Genomic DNA, 19,559 nt, shown 5'->3' with positions numbered 1-19,559 from the left:
CCGTCTGCCACGTCGCTGGACACCGCCCAAAGGTCCGTACTGTTCTCACGGTGCAAGTATGGATTGAAGTGGACACTACTGTAATGTAACAAGTGCAAAATTAAAAATTGTGATTAAAACTTGCAAAAAAAAAAAAAAAAAAAGACAACTAAGATCTGGGGTTCGGCTCTGTTAAAATCTTATAAGCTTCATGGTTTTACTTGAAAATGTATGCTGAGATAAGGGGAGTGCGATGCAATCCTGGACTGACATAACAAAACAACTCAATTCTTATTTTTGCTCTTTGAAAAGTAGAATATTAAGTTGATACACAGATAAGGCATTTCTTTTGTGTTGAACAATCAAAATAAAGACTGATGGACATAAAAATGTTAAGTACAGGCAGGGTGTGAACCACAAATGACAAGTTCTACTCAGGCCCCTTTGGGATGGACTCAATGTACACATATGGGACGAGCTCAATACAAAAGAATTTAAGTAAATAAATAAATGAGTGTTATTTTTCCACTGAGAAATGTTACATCAGACAGAGCGGAGATGTCAGATTGAGGGGCCTGCCCGTGCCACATTGTCATGCTCAAAGGCAGTTGCTCAAAGGCACCTCAACTGCCTTCAAAAAGGAAAAATGGCCTCTCTCCAGCGAGCAGTCATCCGCAATGAGTGTTGAACCCACCTCCCTGCCGGCCAGAGCCGCTTCTTCTCCTGTTTTGTCATCATTATTCAGTAGCTGAAGGTTAATTGAACGTGGTTGCGGAGTTGATTCCCATCATTAACATCCCAAACCGTGTTAACGTGAACATGGCAAAATTCGCGGGAAGTGGCCGTTACAATCTATGCACGTTGCTGACATTACTTCAGGGAAGATTTACTGTACTTCAACATCATTTGTCTCCACGAAGCGTGACGGCCGAGACACCGTATGGCACGAATGCCAAAGCCGTAAGCGCATCCCGCTGATGCCTCTTGGCCTTGGGTCGCTTTGAAGCCATGATCCCATGCGTCCGTGACGAGGCTCATTCATTTCCCGCCCCATCGACCAACTCAGCATCTTCGTCGGGCAGGGCGCGCTGAGCCCGTGAAGGACTGTAAATTGTACAGTGACCCATCACTGAGCAGCATAATTGGGTTTAATAGACTGTAAGCGGGGCTCGTTTCATACAGGAGAAGTTGAGACCTTCGATAAATAAAAGAGGTGGGGAAAGCTAGGCAATTAAAATAAGGTGCAGGTACTGTAAGCGACTCACTTGAGGGTAGCGAAAGCTGACGGCTACTCTAAAAATGAACACTTCAGCTTGAAACTGAAGTTTTTAATCTTCACTAGTTGAGCAATGGCCTGTGTAACTGTAAGGGGGGAAAAAAATCCCAAGGAAACTGTCTTGGGCTTATTACTCTACTAATACCAACATTATTAAAATTCAAACGCATGGTACCCTAACACAACAGAGCTCTTTCTAAATAAAGTGTCTCTGGTGTCCTGAATGAAGGTTTCATGCCTAGAAAGAGTACCACAGATGCATTATTTGCCTTGAGGATACTAGTGGAAAAGTACATAGAAGGTCAGAAGGAGCTACATTGTGTCTTTGTAGACCTAGAGAAAGCCTATGACAGAGTACCAAGAGAGGAACTGTGGTAAGTCTGGTGTGGGGGAGAGATATGTTCGAATAGTACAGGACATGTATGAGGGCAGCAGAACAGCGGCGAGATGTGCCGTAGGTGTGTCAGAAGAATTTAAGGTGGAGGTGGGACTGCATCAGGGATCCGTGCCGAGCCCCTTCCTGTTTGCTGTAGTAATGGATAGGCTGACAGATGAGGCTAGACTGGATTCCCCTTGGATCATGATGTTCGCAGATGATATTGTGATCTGCAGTGAAAGCAGGGAGCAGGCGGAGGAACAATTAGAAAGATGGAGGTACCCACTGGAAAGGAGAGGAATGAAGATTAGCCGAAGTAAAACAGAATATATGTGCATGAATGAGAGGGGCGGAGGGGGAAGAGTCAAGATCCAGGGAGAAGAGATAGCGAGGGTGGACGACTTCAAATACTTGGGGTCAACAATTCAGAACAATGGTGAGTGTGGTAAGGAAGTGAAGAAACGTGTCCAAGCAGGGTGGAACAGCTGCCGGAAGGTGTCTGGTGTTTTATGTGACAGAAGAGTCTCTGCTAGGATGAAGTTTATAAAATAGTGGTGAGGCGGGACATGACGTAGGGATTAGAGACGGTGGAACTGAAGAGACGACAGGAAACAGAACTGGAGGTGGCAGAAATGAAGATGTTGAGGTTTTCGCTCGGAGTGAGCAGGTTGGATCGGATTAGAAATGAGCTCATTAGAGGGACAGCCAAAGTTGGATGTTTTGGAGACAAGGTTATAGTAAGCAGACTTTGATGGTTTGGACAGGTCCATAGGCGAGAGAAGGATGATATTGGTAGAAGGGTGCTGAGGATGGAACGTCCAGGCAAAAGAGCGAGAGGAAGACCAAAGCAAAAGGTTGATAGATGTTGTGAGGGAGGACATGAGGACAGAGGGTGTTAGAGAGGAAGATGCGCGAGATAGGCTAAGATGGAAAAAGATGACACGCTGTGGCGACCCCTAACGGGACAAGCCGAAGGGAAAGAAGAAGAAGAAGGTGTCCTGAATGAAATAAAAAACGAAATTACAATTTCGTCAAACATGCCTTCCATGGCGATAATCCTGATGATTAAAAGCCCGCAAGATAGCGCAAAGACACACACTGGGTCATAATGACGAAGGTAACCAATTAGACATTCTCGAAGGAGCAAGAGTCATGCAGCCACGAGAGTTCTGATTATAAGTAGCGTCAAAAGGTCACAACCTTTACTCATAACAGCACTTTTAATCATCTTTACCCAGCTGCGGAAAAGGGGATTGCAATTCGACCGCAAAAATACACACTTATATATTGACTGAAGTAAGCAACTCGTCCTATAATCGGGTAAGGATAACCATTTAGTAAGTCGAAATGGATGCCACACACCTCACTATGAGGTAGCAAAACCCCGAGATTTCTCCCCTTCAAGCGCAGAAGAAAGAAAATGGCACTAATGGAAAAATAATTAATATCAAATAATAAAAATACATGGAGAATATGAAAAAATGAGAATTCTTTAAGGTCACAATGAGATGGCGCTACTGCTGTTGATGAGGATAATGATTGTTATTATTATAATACCATCTCAACAAGCCCATCTGTGATCACGTCACCCAAATGAATAAATACATTTTAAATTAAAGGAAACCAACTGTTCTGCTGCTCCTCCGCATTGAGACGAGCCAGATGAGGTGGCTGGGGCATCTGATCCGGACACCTCCATGGTGAGGTGTTTCGGGCACGTCCCACCAGAAAGAGACCCCGGGGACTACCCAGGACACGCTGCAGAAACTCGCCTCAGGGTCCCTCTGGAAGAAGTGGATTGGGAAAGGGAAGTCTGGGTATCCCTGGTGAAGCTACTTCCTCCGCGACCCGACCCAGAGAAGCGGTAGAAAATGGATGGAAAGAAACCAAATGTGATTTTACCCTTTAGGTGCTCACTCGTGTATCTCACGAGTCTCAGAAGATTTGTTGTTGACACCACAGATGATAACGGTTTGGAATTCCAAGTTTCAGTGACATCATAACGTGTCTAATGAGGGTGTCAAATTGTTACGCAGTACAAAGATAAAAATGGAAAGGAAAATGTGGAATGAAGGAGCACATTACGAGAGGTTGAATAATGGACTTGAGTTGTTACCGTTTTAAAATTTCTATTCATTTTCTGCAGGACATAATTAATTGCTGGAGGGGAGTGATTATCTTACACAAAACGGAAACATAAAATTAGCAGGCCTGCCAAGTGAGTGCATCTCAGTGGCTTACCAGAGCGTGAAGATTCCTTCACAGCAGTCAACATTACTTCATTGTAAAAATTAATACGCTACAATCTTGTCCTATGCTTTCCTAGTCATCAACTATCCCCGCTACTAATTTCACGTGATGAAATAATCTGGAGTCACATACAGTGAATGTACACTTGCAAGTCACAACTTGTCTGGCAAACTTGTGGGTCATTTGCGACTAAATGCCTGACGTAATAGTTCTCCTCCAACTTGGACCGCGTAGCCCAACGAGAACATGCAGAACTCCCACCCACAGCTAAAGAGTCTTCACATATGGACACTTGATACTGAAGAGTGGCAACAACCACAGAAAGCCATCATCTCAGCAATAGCATTGCTATGGAAACAGTATGGAAGTGTGTGTGTGTGTGTGTGTGTGTGTGCGCTCGCGTGTACACAGTGGCAGTTATTTTTAACAGAGCAGAAAATTCCAAGCAAATAAAATCACACACCGGCAAATACATTTTTTTGCCAAATGGCAGCGCTCAAGCAAAGCTGAGAATAAGAAACCCCACTTGGCTTTAATCGCTTATTTGATTTGATTTTATCATGCTTTAGAACTCCCTCGCGCTTTCCCGCTCAGCAACTTTTCTTTGTTGTCATACGCTGCGACTTTGACTGGAAGTTAAAGTACCGGATGTGGCCACTGTATTGGCCATCAGAATGCAGTAATAGCATTATTATGTAGTAATGATAATGAATAATATGCACCATTAGCATTCACTGGGGTGAAATCTCTATTGCATTATTTAAAAGGCTTGATCTGGACTTTATCTCACTTAATAGAAGCCCGAAGTCGACAGTGTTGCTATGCTATAGCAGTTTTGTTTGTGCCCCGCACTATACCACAGATTTATTTTTCATAGATTTTTAATAGGATTTTACAGATCAAATCCGAATTTAGAGTTGTGCTGCTTCGGTGTAACGCATCCATCCAACCATTTTCTTCTGGTCGAGCGCAGGTGCAGTAACTTTACCAGGAAAGCCGAGACTTCCCTCTCCCCAGCTACTTCATCCAGCTCTACTGGGGGGTTCCTGGGACATTTCCAGGCCGGCCGCCAGACAGGGTCTCTCGTCCCTGGGACCTCCTCCCGGTGGGACCTGGCCGGAACACTTCACCTGGGAGGGGTCTAATCGGATGCCCGAGCCGCCTAATCTGATACTGAACTGGTAAATTGAGAGCTTTTCCCATTTGTTTAGCACCTTCTTCACCACAACTGACTGATACAGAGTCCAAATACAAAGTCTGCATCACTGCACATCCTGCACCAAGAACGCCTGTCAACGTCCCGTTCCATTCTTCCCTCAGTCATGAACGATAACCCTGCAATACTTGAACTCCTCCACTCGAGGCAGAAATCAGCTCATCCCCAACCTGATGAGGACACTCCACCCTTTTCTGACTGGTCTCAGATTTGCTGCTGTGAAAAATTTAAGGGGTCTGAATACTTTCTGTACCCACCGTACATGAGGACGTCACGATGCCCTGGTGATCAGAGTTCACTAATTGTAAAACCCCCCTCAGTAGCAGTATACATTCATACAATGTGTAAAATGTGTATTCATTTTTGTTATAACTATGTGTAATATGAAATATTCAGTAGTAACTGGAAAATGAGGAGCAAGAAAGAAGTTATAGTACATGGAAAAAAAATTGCATATTGCACATTGCATTTATGCGAACAGCATGTTGACAATTGCCACATTTGAGTGATTTTTTTTTTTTTTTTTTAATTCTAAAAATAATTTAGGTAAGGAGGTTATGCTGAGTTTTTAACCAGCCCTGTCATATTTGAAAAATCATTAAATACATCTATTTTCTGTACTGCTTATCCTCAAAAGGATCATGGAAGCACTTTACTACAGCACCTCATTAGATGTGCACATGTACGCAATATTGTGATCTGTGAGAGCAAAAGATGCCAATATAAAAATATCCAAACCTATTATACATTTTATTTCCTGGTGACACACTAATTTCCATCAGCCGAGCTACTGCAATATGCTTTAGCATTTGGCCCGTGGACTTTTGCTGTCCAGTCCATACAGTACAATGGAAGCGGAATGTGATTGGACTTCAGCAGAGGTATTTAAATCATGAGAGATTACAAAATAAAACCCACATCAAGTTGACGGGAAGCTGAAGAGTCAGTTTGGAGGAGAGCTCTCACATGAGCGATAGGTGCTTCACTTAAACTCTGTCAATTATCAAGAAGGGGGTTTGTTGAGAGTCTGTCCCTGGAAATAAAGATTAGGATACACACCGTAATTCCCGGCCTACGGAGCGCACCTGGTTACAAGCCCAACCAAGTACATTTGTAAAGGAAATACCATTTGGTACATACATACATCGCAACTGTGTAAAAGGCGGAAGTCCCCTCACTGAAACCTATGTATTTACAAAGAAAGATGGTACACAAAAGTTTAACGCTAACGCCGTGCTAACACTAGCAGGGCCAGTTAAAATAAAACTTACCGGTAAATATCACTGAGACACGCTCACACAGCGCTAACGCCAGCGCAGTGCCAACACGGCCGGTAAAAGTCACTTGCTCTGCACATAGGGTTACATACCGGTCTTATTCCTACCATTCATGCTCGAGTGCCCCCTTCTGGCCGTTAGAAAAATACACAAATTAGCGTGCGAAAAAAGTCGCAGCTTGTAGGCCAGAAACCTCAACACAATATATTTAATGTATATACAGTATATTTAAACAATGTGATGCGCATCGTGAGTTGCGCCATGAGTGCATATAAGGGAATCTTCATCACTGGGACTTCCGGTGGGATATTGCATTTTGCCCATCACCTGACACTGTGTGTATCCATTAGTAAGTGTTCTTGCAGTAGATGACACCAAACTGTAAATACAAATAAAAGAAATCAAAATTATAATCAGACACTAAAGCGTAATATTCTACATAGACTGTAAAAAAATTGTATTTTTTTTTTAAGTCTTTTCCATATAAAATGTTCTAGCATGCAAGAAAAAAATGAAGATGAGTCTCAAGCAGATGTTTTAGGGATGTGTGTAACCCCCCCCCCCTCCTCCCCACCGCAACCACCACCAATAAGCGTCACCCCTTCACTGAGTAGGAATTGAACCGCCCATGCAACCTGCATCAAAATCACAGCCACATCAATAACATGAGCTACCGCTAATTAATTCATCTCATGATTACTGGATATTCAATATGGATTGTAAAGTAACTGTAGTTTCTTTCCTAAACGGGCTAAACTTGACGCATCATTCCTTCTTTACTTGCATCAAAAAAAGAGGAAACAAAAGTAATCCATGACATAGTTGGTTTGGTTAAACAAAACCGTTTACTCTAATTCAAACTGTAAAAAGAAAGCAAATAAAATTGTTACATCGCGTGGGCACTGAAAATCCAGGTCAATGGACAAAAATACAAAGAAAATGATGAGGATTGCGGATGATGAAAAAACTATTTCGCCCAACCGTCCATATTTTCACACTGTCACTTTTTTTCCATCTTCCAGTTCTTTGCGTCATCACAACATATCAACTATGTAGCAAACCTCAAATCCTCATTTTAAATATCACAAAATGCAATATCCTCATCATCCACAGCATATAGATAATAAACGATTATCAATACACAATATCACGTAATTAAAACTGAGCTGAAATTATTTCATATTATTTGACATAATTATTCTGACTGAAAATATATTTAGGCCCTTACAGTAGCATTAAAAAAAAGTGACATTCATTTGCGATACACTATGTACTACACTTAACCGGCTGTCACAGAAGACCGAAAACGTGTAAGACTTTATATAAACATTACGCGCACTAGTGTGATAAAGTCTTACAAGTTTGCAGGCCAGAATACGAGAAAATTGCGGTCTCTCTATTCCATGACTGCAAAAAATTCTGGACTGATCAAAATAAGATGGCCTGCTGGCTCATAAAAAAAAAGGACAAAGAAGAGCAAACATTTTTACATGTTTCCTAAAATATTCAGGGGTCATCTTGGAACGCAGTTGCCGGTTGGAAAATACCATAAAGTTTTATTTTGCTTTTTGAGGACTGCACAGAGGAGTCCTGAATTGCTGCATTCTCACTGCATTGCTGCACCGCAGCCACGAAAGTGCAGTGTGCGAATGCTGCCATCTATATTATGTACAGTATATATCTATATATATATATATAGAGAAGTACTGCACTGGGTCGGTGTAGTATAAATACAACTAGTTTGTCAAGGTGATATGCCGCACTGCCCCTCCCTTCTCTAAATCGCCCTGAAGGGGAAAACACTGGAGCTCATACTTCCAAGTTATAAAACAATAACTCAGGACAAACCAGTCTTTTACACACACACACACACACACACACACACCACACACACACACACACACACACACACAGAGTACAAACAGGCATCGGCTCATTTCAACTCCAGTCTGGAAAGCCGCGCAGAACAAAAGTGCTGAGATTGCATGTTAACGCTTTTCATCGGTGTAAGGCCACACAGTAACGCAATCAATGGAACCGTGCAGGGGTCTCAAACTCATTTTTGTCGCGAGCCACATTCTAGTTACGGTTTCCCTCAGAGGGCCGTTATGACTGTGAAACCATAGAAATTTGTAATCTCCTCATCATATATACACACAAAATTTATGAACTCGTTTTGGATCAGAAATCAAGGGTAATGGGTTTTTAAGAACAGAGGCGATGTTCAGAACTGTGGAAACCACAGAGGAAGAAAGATGATGAGCCAGACAATGAAGTTATGGGAGAGAGTAGTGGAGTCTAGACTCAGGTCAGAAGTAAGTATAAGCGAGGAATGGTATGGTTTCATGCCTAGAAAGAGTACCACAGACGCATTATTTGCCTTGAGGATGCTCGTGGAAAAGTACAGACAAGGACCTAGGGTACCAAGAGAGGAACCGTGATAAGTCTGGTGTGGTGGAGAAATATGTTACAATAGTACAGGACATGTATGGAGGAGAGCAAAACAGCGGTGAGATGTGCCGTAGGTGTTTCAGAAGAATTTGAGGTGGAGGTGGGACTGCATCAGTGATCCAGTCTGAGACCCTTCCTGTTTGCAGTACTAATGGATAGGCTGACAGATGAGGTTAGACTTGATTCCACTTGGATCATGATGTCCGCAGATGATATTGTGATCTCCAGTGAAAGCAGGGACCAGGTCCCTGCTAAAAAAAAATTTCTATAGAAATGTATAGAATTTGTACAGAACAACTTGTTCTATTGGACTTTGTTTGTGATTTTTGATGGAATTTCTACTGAACAATAGAATTTCTATAGGACATGGGTCCTAAAGTTCTGGAGAATTTTTTTTGAAATGTTCTATAGGAATTTTTTACCAGGGTTGGAGGAACAATGAGAAAGATGGAGGCGCACACTGGAAAGGAGAGGAATGAAGATTAGCCAAAGTAAATGAATGTGAGGGGCGGAGGAGGAGGAGGAGTGAAGCTCCAGGGAGAAGAGATAGCGAGGGTGGATGACTTCAAATACATGGGGGTCAAGAGTGGAAGGAAGTGAAGAAACGGGTCCAAGCGGGGTGGAACAGTTGGGGGAAGGTGTCTGGTGTTCTATGTGACAGAAGAGTCTCTGCTAAGATGAAGGGCAAAGTTCATAAAACAGTGGTGAGACCAGCCATGATTAGATTAGAGATGGTGGCACTGAAGAAAAAACATGATGAAGAACTGGAGGTAGCAGAAATGGAGATGCTGAGGTTCTCGCTTGGAGTGAACAGGTTGGATGGGATTAGAAATGAGTTCCTGAGAGGTATACTCAAAGTTGAATGTTTTGGAGCCAAGGTTAGAGAGAGCGGACTTCGATGGTTTGGACATGTCCAGAGGCGAGAGAGTGAGTATCTTGTAGAAGGGTGCTGAGGATTGAGCTGCCAGGCAAAAGAGCGAGAGGAAGATCAAAGAAAAGGTTGATGGATGTTGTGAGGGAGGACACGAGGACAGGGTGTGAGAGAGGAAATTGCATGAGATAACCTTAGATGGATAAAGATGACACATTGTGGCGACCCCCTAGCGAGACAAGCCGAAAAGGAAAAAAAAAAAAAAAGAATAAGTTCAGGTTTGGTAACAAAAATGTTTCTCAAAGTTATCATTTGTATGAGGGTTTGAAATGTTGGTACAGATTTTCACAAGAATCATGACGTTTACACAGATGGTTTGCCTTCGCGGGCCACATGAAATCATGTAGCGGGGCAGATCTGGCCCCCCGGGCCTGGAGTTCGACACCATTGTTATGTATGACCTTAAAACTAGTGAAAAGTCAGAAGCGGAAAGGAACAAAAACAGGACGGAAAAACAGGCAGAGCAAGACGGGAAGATGATTCAAAGGCAAAACTCTGCTAGAGGAAAAGAGTCACAGGGCAAGGAGCAGAAACGTCTTCAGCAGACAGGAATAAAAATGAGTTAACCATCCTTTATCTTACGTAGGAGTCTGGACGAGTATTGCAATTTCTTCTCTTGAACTCCGACTAAAAAGATCTTCCTTTCAATCGGCAGTGGGGTCACGCTCCAGCAATATTTGACTTTCAAACAATTCCTCCTCTCGCGGCAAACACAGGGCCGGAGGACCGATCCGATGCATCATCACCGCGGGGTGACCGATCAATATTAGCACTGACGAAGCGGCTGCTGGAAAATATACAAATCCTGTCCGAGGAGACGTCTGCGATGATGATCTAAAGGACCCGACTGGGCGTCAGACCTTGTATTTGTCGCAGTGTTAATATTAGATCGACTTTTTTAAAATGAATCATAGGAATCTAAAAGTGTCAACAAGAAGTGCTGATTGATCTCTTGACATCTCCTCATGCACACAAAAACGCATGACAGACGCACTCGGGCGCCGAGGACGACGTGTGGCGAGTCCACGGCTCCCTCTAACGGCAGCTCTCGCGGAAGGCAGCAACACGACGGCCTCGTGAGTCTCTGCGGCTTTCGACTGCTCGGCCCACTGAAGACGCCCACGTACTCCCTCTCCATTTCCCTCTTCAGAGATTCTTATTGCCCCCCCCCCCTCCCCCACTCTTGTTCTGCTTCATCACTCGAAATGAGACATCTGCCCTTATCGCTTTGATCTCATGTACACTTGCTGGCACGAGCCGTGGGTGGGATTTGCCAAAATCTGCGGGATGGAGTGTCACCTTGAAGACGAGCTGAATGACTGCAATTCAAGAAAGTGTGCGTGCGTGCCAGTTTTACCTAGGCACAACGCCATCCCTTTTTGAGCAAGAGTAAGATGTTATCCTCGGGCAACCGCTAAGAGCTTTTTGTCCCTTCACTAGCATCTATTAGCAATTACATTTTATAGATCCAAACAGAAAAATCAGGACGGAGCTGGTGACACTTTAGTTCCATCCAGATGAGCTGGAGCCTATACCAGCTGACTACTTATTAAACCATTTTTACGGCTTCATTAATGGAGAGGAGGAGGCACGGTGGATCACCTGGTAAAGTGTTGGCCCCACAGTTCCGAGGACCCGGGTTCAATCCCGGCCCCGCCTGTGTGGAATTTGCATGTTCTCCCCGTGCCTGCGTGGGTTTTCTCCGGGCACTCCGGTTTCCTTCCACATCCTAAAAACATGGATTACATTATTTGGAGACTCTAAATTGCCCCTAGGTGTGATTGTGAGAGTCTATGTGCCCTGCGATTGGCTGGCAACTAGTTCAGGGTGTACCCCGCCTCCAGAGTGTTGACAGCTGGGATAGGCTCCAGCACTCCCCGCGACCTTCATGAGGACAAGCGGCAAAGAAAACGGATGAATGGATGGATAATGGAGAGGAATTATTCAGCCATCTATTCTCTGGACTGCTTATGCCACAGGTGTCAAACTCAAGACCCTGGGGTCAGATCTGGTCCGCCACATGATTTTATGTGGCTGTCAACTTCTGTGAGTCTTATTAAAATCCGTACCAAAATTTCAAATTCTCATATCATACATGATAACATTGCAAGCATTTTTGCCTGATCAAACATCAAATGGTTGAAAAGTTTACCCTTGATTTCCGTTTCTGAGACTTGTTCATAAATCCATCCATCCGTCCCTGGCCTAGCATGTTACTGCTGTGTCCCGATGATTTTTACCCGTATGTTTTTTTTTTGTTGTTTTTTTTTTAAACCGGCCCTGTTAGCACGACGCTAGCGTTAGCAAGGCGGCGCAAGCGTTAAACTCTCTGTGTAGCATCTTTGTAAATATCTCGTGTTTCGATGTCGCTTTCAGTGTGGGCACTTGCGGCTTTTACACGGCTGCGGCCTACGTATGTACCAAATGGCATTTCCTTTACAAATGCACTAGGTGAGGCTTATAATCAGGTGCGCTCTATAGGCCGGTACAATGTGGGCCCCTGACAAAAATGACTGACACACCTGGGTTATGCGAACTAGGGTTCCGGCAGTCCTGGACCCTATCCCACATGACTTTCAGCAAAAGGAGAGGTACAACCCGAATTGGTCACCAGCCAATCAACAGGGCACACACTGAGAAACAACAATTTATACTCATATTCACACTCATGGACAACTTTGTCTTCAGGTATGCGCGGGTGTACTTTGTGCCCCAAGTCAGCTCTGATCGGCTCCAGCTTGTCCATGTCAAGGACAAGCAATACCGAACCTGTATGGACTTTGGATCATTCACTGTTACAGCAAACTCAAAGTGGATGCAAGCGTGTATTATAAATGTAAATATAAAAGCACATACAAACAATGGTAATGAGGCAAAAAAAAAAAAGAAGCTCCGATTAAATTGAGGAAAAGGTTGTATTGTCACTGGCCCTGCTTGGACTCTCCAAAGAGAAGATTAGGAAAAGTAATTAAGCACAGCATGCCATGAAACCCCGAGGAGATTTTCCCCATCAGGTGCTCTCTTTTCTTGCTATCAAAAGTCGTTTCCGCTCGACGTTGCTTAAGAGCCAAACATTTCACGGGCTCTTCTTGGATCAACCCCCAGACACTCTCAATTTATTTATGACACTTTAGCAACGAGATGTTTGGAATAGAGCTAACACGACACCAAATGATTGTGGCGATGAGTCACGGTTTGGACAGCGGCGTACAAGGATGTCCATCAGAATTTGCATGATGACATGAACACCATAAAAAAGGGATTAGTCAAATGTTAACAATTTCATGCACGAAAACACGAAAAAATAAACTTGTGTGATGCATGTGCACGATAGCCAGACGGGATCTCTAATAGCTCACCTATGACTCAAATGAGACAAGTAGCATAGAAAATGGAGGTACTGATACTTAGATTATTACTTATTAGTTGCAAATGCTGCTCAAATTTCACATAAAACTTTGTTGTGATTTTTACCAGTATGTTTTTTTTTTTTTTTTTTTTTTTAAGTGGCTCTGTTGGCGCGGGGCTAGCGTTAGCGCGGCGCTAGTCTTCTTTGTTAATATCTCGTGTTTCAATGTGGGCACTCGCGGCTTTAACACGTTTGCGGCGTATGTATGTACCAAATGGTATTTCCTTTACAAATGTACTGAGTGAGGCTTATAACCAGTTGCGCTCTGTAGGCCGGGAATTGTTCCAGGTTTTACATAAGCGGTAGTCTTATTATATCACTCAGCACCTTTCCTGATTTATCGTGCAACTCTCGGCCAAAATCCCACAGTGGAATTCAGAGATTGCAAGAAAGTTCACCGGCGAGGCTTGCCGCTAACATGTCACGCAAATCATAGAGGTCATGCAGCAAACAGCGGCCCACTTTGACACTCAAATGCTCACCACACCCAAAGATGTGACTTTTTAAATCAAATTTACAACTTAAGATGAGAGAACAAGAGTTAGACAGACCAACAATACGGTCCTGTCACCTTCGCAAGAGAGTCTGTCGGCCCTCATCATCTCTACTGTCACGCTTCGCAGGTGCACACACGACATATGCTTTACAATTTGACCCAGTGCACCCCGGAGGTCTAAATATCCCCTCAATGTCACTGCCCTTCCTAACACGAGGCTCCCTTTTCCAATAATAATCACAGCTGTGCGAGCGAGCGATGGCAGCAACTCGATTGAATTGGTGTCCGCGTTCATTTGCCGTGCGTGATTAAAGTTGAGCCGGGTGCAGCCATTTGAGCGTCTACGAGCATTTAGGTTAAAAGCGGATGTAAAATCTTTGTGATTTAGTTTAATTAATTAACATCCCTTTTTTTTTTTCCGCCAATACTGTTGCGCTGAATGAATGCTTAGCGCTACCGGTTTAACTAAAATAACCTAGCATAAAATGTCAATAAAAGATCTACGATGGAATCTCCAAAAGGGAATTTCTCTGATTCTGGTCAACTTCTGTTTCATTTATATTCCATGAGCTTTATAAGAAATAGGTGGAAGGAATAAATGTCAAAATCATCAGCATCTGTGCGCAAAGTATAATGCGAGCTTTTTTTTTTTTTTTCCCCTTCCAGGGTCGGTGAATGACAGATGAGCTGCAAAAAAATTCACATAAGCACAGGAAGAACAACTCCATCCAGGAGGGCATTAACCGATATTTGACTCGACTCGACTGCGTTTCAGCGGTTTAAAGTACCGCCATGCTGCTCTTTCGCCATCATTAAACCTTTAATGGCTGTTTTAAAAAAAAAAAAAAATAGTTTAAGGAAACACAAACGCATCAAGAACACGATGCATACATTAAAAAAACAAATCTGTGTAACATCCAATCTGTGGTCGTGTGAATTAACACAAAAAGAAAGGAGCCTGTGGGGCATCCGAGCTGCTTTCCTATATGCGGTGTGTACATTGTTGTTATCAAGGCGTCAAAGACATTTTCGAACCCGCATATGCCAAGATCCCTGGGCGAAGCGCTAACGGCGCACGGCCATATGAGCTCTTAAAGCCAGGTCGGCCCAGAAGGGATCCAGCTTGCCAACGCGCCCTGCCCCCTCCACGACGGAGGGGCTTTACAGGCTCACATTCTCATTTCCTCTTCCACCAACACAACAATGGACGATGTTAAGGTCATGTTATTTTTGCCCTCTATGATAGTTGGTGAAATATGTCGGAAGAATACGCATAGCAACAATTGTGAGGCCGCAGAATGAAGCTTGTGGAAACGTAGATTGCTTGCGTCATGTGTAGGATTCGCTCTCAGGTGCCTTACGCATCCGTGTCGGGCTTTGCGTCGTTATCCCTTGTGTCCTATCAGTTCTCCTTTCCTTTCCCTTCTGTATCAAGCATTAAGTGTTGCTATTTTCTATACAGCAGGGAACAAACTGCAATTCTGTTTTTATAGTGTACACCAGGGGTGCTCATTGCGGCGATCGCGGGACGACTTTGTCAAAAAATAAAATAAAAGACGTCAGCCAATGTTCCTTCTAAACTGCGCGAGTGTGGAATTGTGCACCACTGATGCAGTCTCTTCGCAGATATTCCGAGTTGCGCGGAAAAAAAAAAAAAAAAAAAAAAACTAATCAAATGCAAATTGAAAATATAACATACAGCTATTCAGTTTGTGGCATTTTGCAATGTGATTCACTGAGTGAAAATTCAAATTCAATATGTACTGTCAAAAATGAAAAGAGGAAGCCACTAGTTTCTTTTAGGCAGCACACGGAACTTTCTCTAACAACGACCGCTGCTCCGACACACTCTTTTTCCTAGTTTACCTTACACACGCCTCCCATCGCTGCTCTTAAAGACGTACACTCATAATTACAAATGTTACAGTACTTACGCAGCCCATCAATGTATTTTATAATTGCAGCGTCCACCACCACAACACAGTCTGGGCAACGTAGAGCAAAGACGAGCTAGACATGCTGCTTATGTCTACTTTAGATATTATTGGAGAAAGTTAAAAAAAGAAATGCTGTTGTTTTAAAATGCAATCAGAAGAAGTCGGAGTATGTGAATAATTAAAGAAAGTGTGGTTAAAATGGACGAGATTTTCTTTTTTCCGAGTGGGAAAGGTCCTGTCTGAAGCCAAAGTAGAAAGTGCAGGATGAGATGGTGTGTCATTTTAAAATTCCACCCTGGCACAGCCTGATCCAGGAGCAAAGTGTACAAAAAGTTAATTCTGTATTTTAAAAATACATATATAACATAACATTGGGAGCATCGTCCCCCACCCCCGTTGTCGGCTGCTTGAAAAGTAGTAAAAAAAAAAAAAAAGTCTGAGCACCCCATGTGTACACAATGATTAATTCCACGACTCTATACACTTTAAATAAATACATAATTTATTTTAACCAAAGAAATTGGAATATGAACACAAAATATCTTAAACGCTGTCAGTTCAAAATACATTGTCTAAGTACAACATGTAATGCTATCCAAAACAAGAGCTGTATTGAATATTCTGAGCCTATTCTGGTAATAATATTGCTGATAATGACACTGTCAACGACTTATTAATTTTAAAATGTGCGCATTGTTGTGGTTGCCGTTGATAACTGTACTACATTTAATACTTTGGCTACCAGACTCAGTTACGTGAGTCAATCCTTTGTAAAAGGTATTTTATTTTTAATGGACTTTTTTTTTTTGTAAACAAGTGATCATGTAGCTGGTCGTCATTCAATCCATTTTATTTTAGTTGTTGATTGATGAGAAACATTGTACATGACTTGGAAGTAAAATTGGAGGTTGCTTAGTTGCACTAAGATGTCAGTAAATAAACTGAAAAACATCATTTCTGATACTCCGTACATCCCGATGTCCTATTTCAGTGCTTCAATGTACAATCGAGTCAAATATCGAGGACAAGCTTTATGTAAAAAGTGCATAGATTTTTAAAAAAAATCATCCAAATAATGAAGTCATAAGCAAATAACATTTTCCACAACAAATTTGCATAACATTGACCGATTTACAGAAGGATGCATCTGGGTTTTGCACGAGGACTAATCAATATTCCAGTGGCGCTGCGGTCCTTGCATAATCAAGCAGGGCGTTTAAAAATAGCCACATGGGACAAAACTATTTTTTTGGTAGACTCCCCCCATCGTCCACTGTTCGGTTTAAACCCGACCGCTGGATGAAGGGACAAGCGAGGTTGTCAATTTCGCCCGGGGGAGACGCGGGTTTGGCCGCCCGGCTGCAACTCCAACACCCGTTCTGAGTCGGCCTTACCGGTGTCCCACTTTTGATTAGTTTCTCGGGTCAAAAGGTTACAAATTCGAATGGAGGAGCGGACGGCAATACCAACACAAAGACGAATACAAAGGTAAACATTTCTTCAAAACTGCAGCATTGTCCGAATAATCCTGCTAGAGATCAGCAGGTTTATGATTTACGGCATGTTTATGGTGTTGCCGGGTCACACAGCCGCTCGCAAAGAGAATGATACCAACAAATGCATGATAAAAATAATACATCTAACGTCCACCCATCCACGAAACGTCTGTCACGCTTGCCCACGTTAAGGTTGCGGGTGACCTGTAGCCTGCACGAGTTGATTTTCGGGCGAGAGGCACGGAACACCCTAGACTGGTCGTCAGCCAATCACGGGTTAGAGACAAACGGCACCCAAGAACCTTTGACAGTCTTTCATGAAACCCGCATTAAAATCGGCAATCAGTCCAGAGCCCGGGTTTGAATCCCGGGCCTCAGAACTGTCAGGTGGATATGCAAATGGCTCCGTCAGCCACGGCGCAGACCGTTCATGTTTGTCCCTCGTCAGCGCACGACAACAACGAACAACAGCCCGTGCCCACCCCTGAGGGGGAAGTGAATGCATTCGACTCATTCGCTGCAACAACCATCTGTTGAAACTGGAAACGGAAGCAGCACGTTATAGGAGAGTCCACACACACACACACAGACGAAAGGTTACCTGTACACCATGCCTGTCCGGTTCTTGATGGAGTCGTGCAGCGACAGTGTGTGAAAGTTAAGAAACTCTTCCAGCCGTTTGAGCTCTCTGGCGCTTTGCGTCTTTTTGGCGCCCCACAGCATCAGAGGCACGCAGGCCCGGGGGCCCGACCCGGCGCACGTCTGACCCGCGAGCCTCCCCTGGAGCGGGCCTTGAGCCTGGACCGCGCTCTGCCGTCTGGGCGCCCTCTGCTTGGGGTTGGGGATATCCGGGCACGTCGCCTTGTACAGATACATCTTTCTGACTCGATCCGCTCTTTCAGCCAAGTTTGGCGTGAGCGCGTCCCGCTAGCACGCGCGCTCGGGATAATCCAGGTGGGCCCGCCGCCCACACATCGGCGGGCGTGCGAGTAACGCTCAAAGCGAAGGGAGTGATTTGTCTCTGGATGAATTCCCACATAGACGCATCCTCTCAAATCAAAAAGGAAGAAATGCCGAAAATTCCAGTTTACGTGGGGAAAAAAAAGTCCTTAATGAGTCCTGCTAATTTTCACGTGCGCTCCTGCAAGAGCGCCGTCACATATGTTGTGTGTGCACATGCGGATGAAGAGCGCAACACATACATGCACTCGCTCTCTTTCACACACATACTGCCACTTTGCCCCCCCCCCCCTCCACTGCTCCCCCTGCACAGGCTGTCTGCATTAGAAGCACACTTTGGTTTTGCTCCCTATTAAACGGTCTGGGAATCTGGGACATTTTTTTTTTCCTACCCTCCCTCCCTCCCTCCCTCCCTCTCTCTCCGTTTGTTTCTATCTGTCTCTCCATCCTTTTACCCCTTCCCCTCTTCCTCCATCATCCCACTTTTGTGTCCCACTATTTCCTCTCTGTCACTTCTGCCCAATCGTCTCCCTTTTGACTCTCCTCCAACGTTCCTTCCAGCACTTTTCCAGCTTTTCCCCAGCTGGAATCGGGCACCTCCGAGGTGTTGTCGTTATTACTTACACTTGTTTACGCGGAGCCCACATTATTTCTCTTATCTGCTTCCGTGTTTTCTCCCTTTTCTTTAATGAAAAACTCCCCCCCCCCCCGCCCCTCCTTTTTCACCTCTTTCTAAAGAATACACACACACATAAGCACACTCGCATCTCCTCCACATGTGCACACAGTCTGGAGGCAATGTTTTTGTAATGAAGTGAACCACAAAATTTCATGGGGGAAGCCTCTGCTCTGATGTTTGTTTGTTCTTTCTCTCTCTCTCTCATCTATGCACAGCATAGTCTCACACCTCTGACCTCCACTTAGGAATAGACAATGATATCATGTCTGGTTTCCCCAAGAGGATTATGGGACTTGGGACAAGCGTCATCCATCGCAATATTGCTGGCATGGGGCTTCCAGAACAGGAAACCAAAAGAACGGGATGTTTCTTGGGCTAGAGAAAGAAAACCATTTGTCTCAATGGAGGTCAAAGCATAACAATTTTGTTGTTTTCCAGCACTGCCTTGACACTCTTGGGCATGAAGTTTGCGGGTTTGCCAGAGGAATCGTCTTCCACATCATCACAGAGCTAGTGGATGCTAAGAGACTTTATCCTCTTCTACCTTCAACTTTGGGATGCCCCGTTGATACTCAACAGGGTTTAGGTCTGGAAACACGCATGGCCAGTCCATTGTAGCTTCTTTAGCCATCCAGTTGTTGTCTTGAATTTGTGTTTGTGCTCGTTATCATGTTGGAATGGACCTTTCTGATGGTGACCTTGAGCTCCGCCCACTTAGGCATGTCTCACAAGTTTTCAGAATGGCGATTGAACATAACATGTTTGAAGTAGATTCTCTATCGCGTATTCCAAATAATATCGGGGTATGTTTTTTGCCAAATGCGTC

General features: G+C 43.9%; 1 protein-coding gene across 1 annotated transcript in view; it reads right to left on the bottom strand.

Moving 5' to 3' along the window:
- kcnab1a (potassium voltage-gated channel subfamily A regulatory beta subunit 1a) overlaps nt 1-17,970 on the bottom strand; it is a 69,967-nt gene extending 51,997 nt beyond the window's left edge. The window contains exon 1 of the mRNA XM_061827978.1: nt 17,696-17,970. Within this exon, the coding sequence (XP_061683962.1) occupies nt 17,696-17,970 (275 nt within the window). The remainder of the gene's footprint in view (nt 1-17,695) is intronic.
- Between the last annotated feature and the right edge of the window lie 1,589 nt (nt 17,971-19,559).

The sequence above is a fragment of the Syngnathoides biaculeatus genome, chromosome 8 (assembly GCF_019802595.1).
Source record: "Syngnathoides biaculeatus isolate LvHL_M chromosome 8, ASM1980259v1, whole genome shotgun sequence".
NCBI lineage: Eukaryota > Metazoa > Chordata > Actinopteri > Syngnathiformes > Syngnathidae > Syngnathoides > Syngnathoides biaculeatus.
This window is presented reverse-complemented; position numbering and strand designations above follow the sequence as displayed.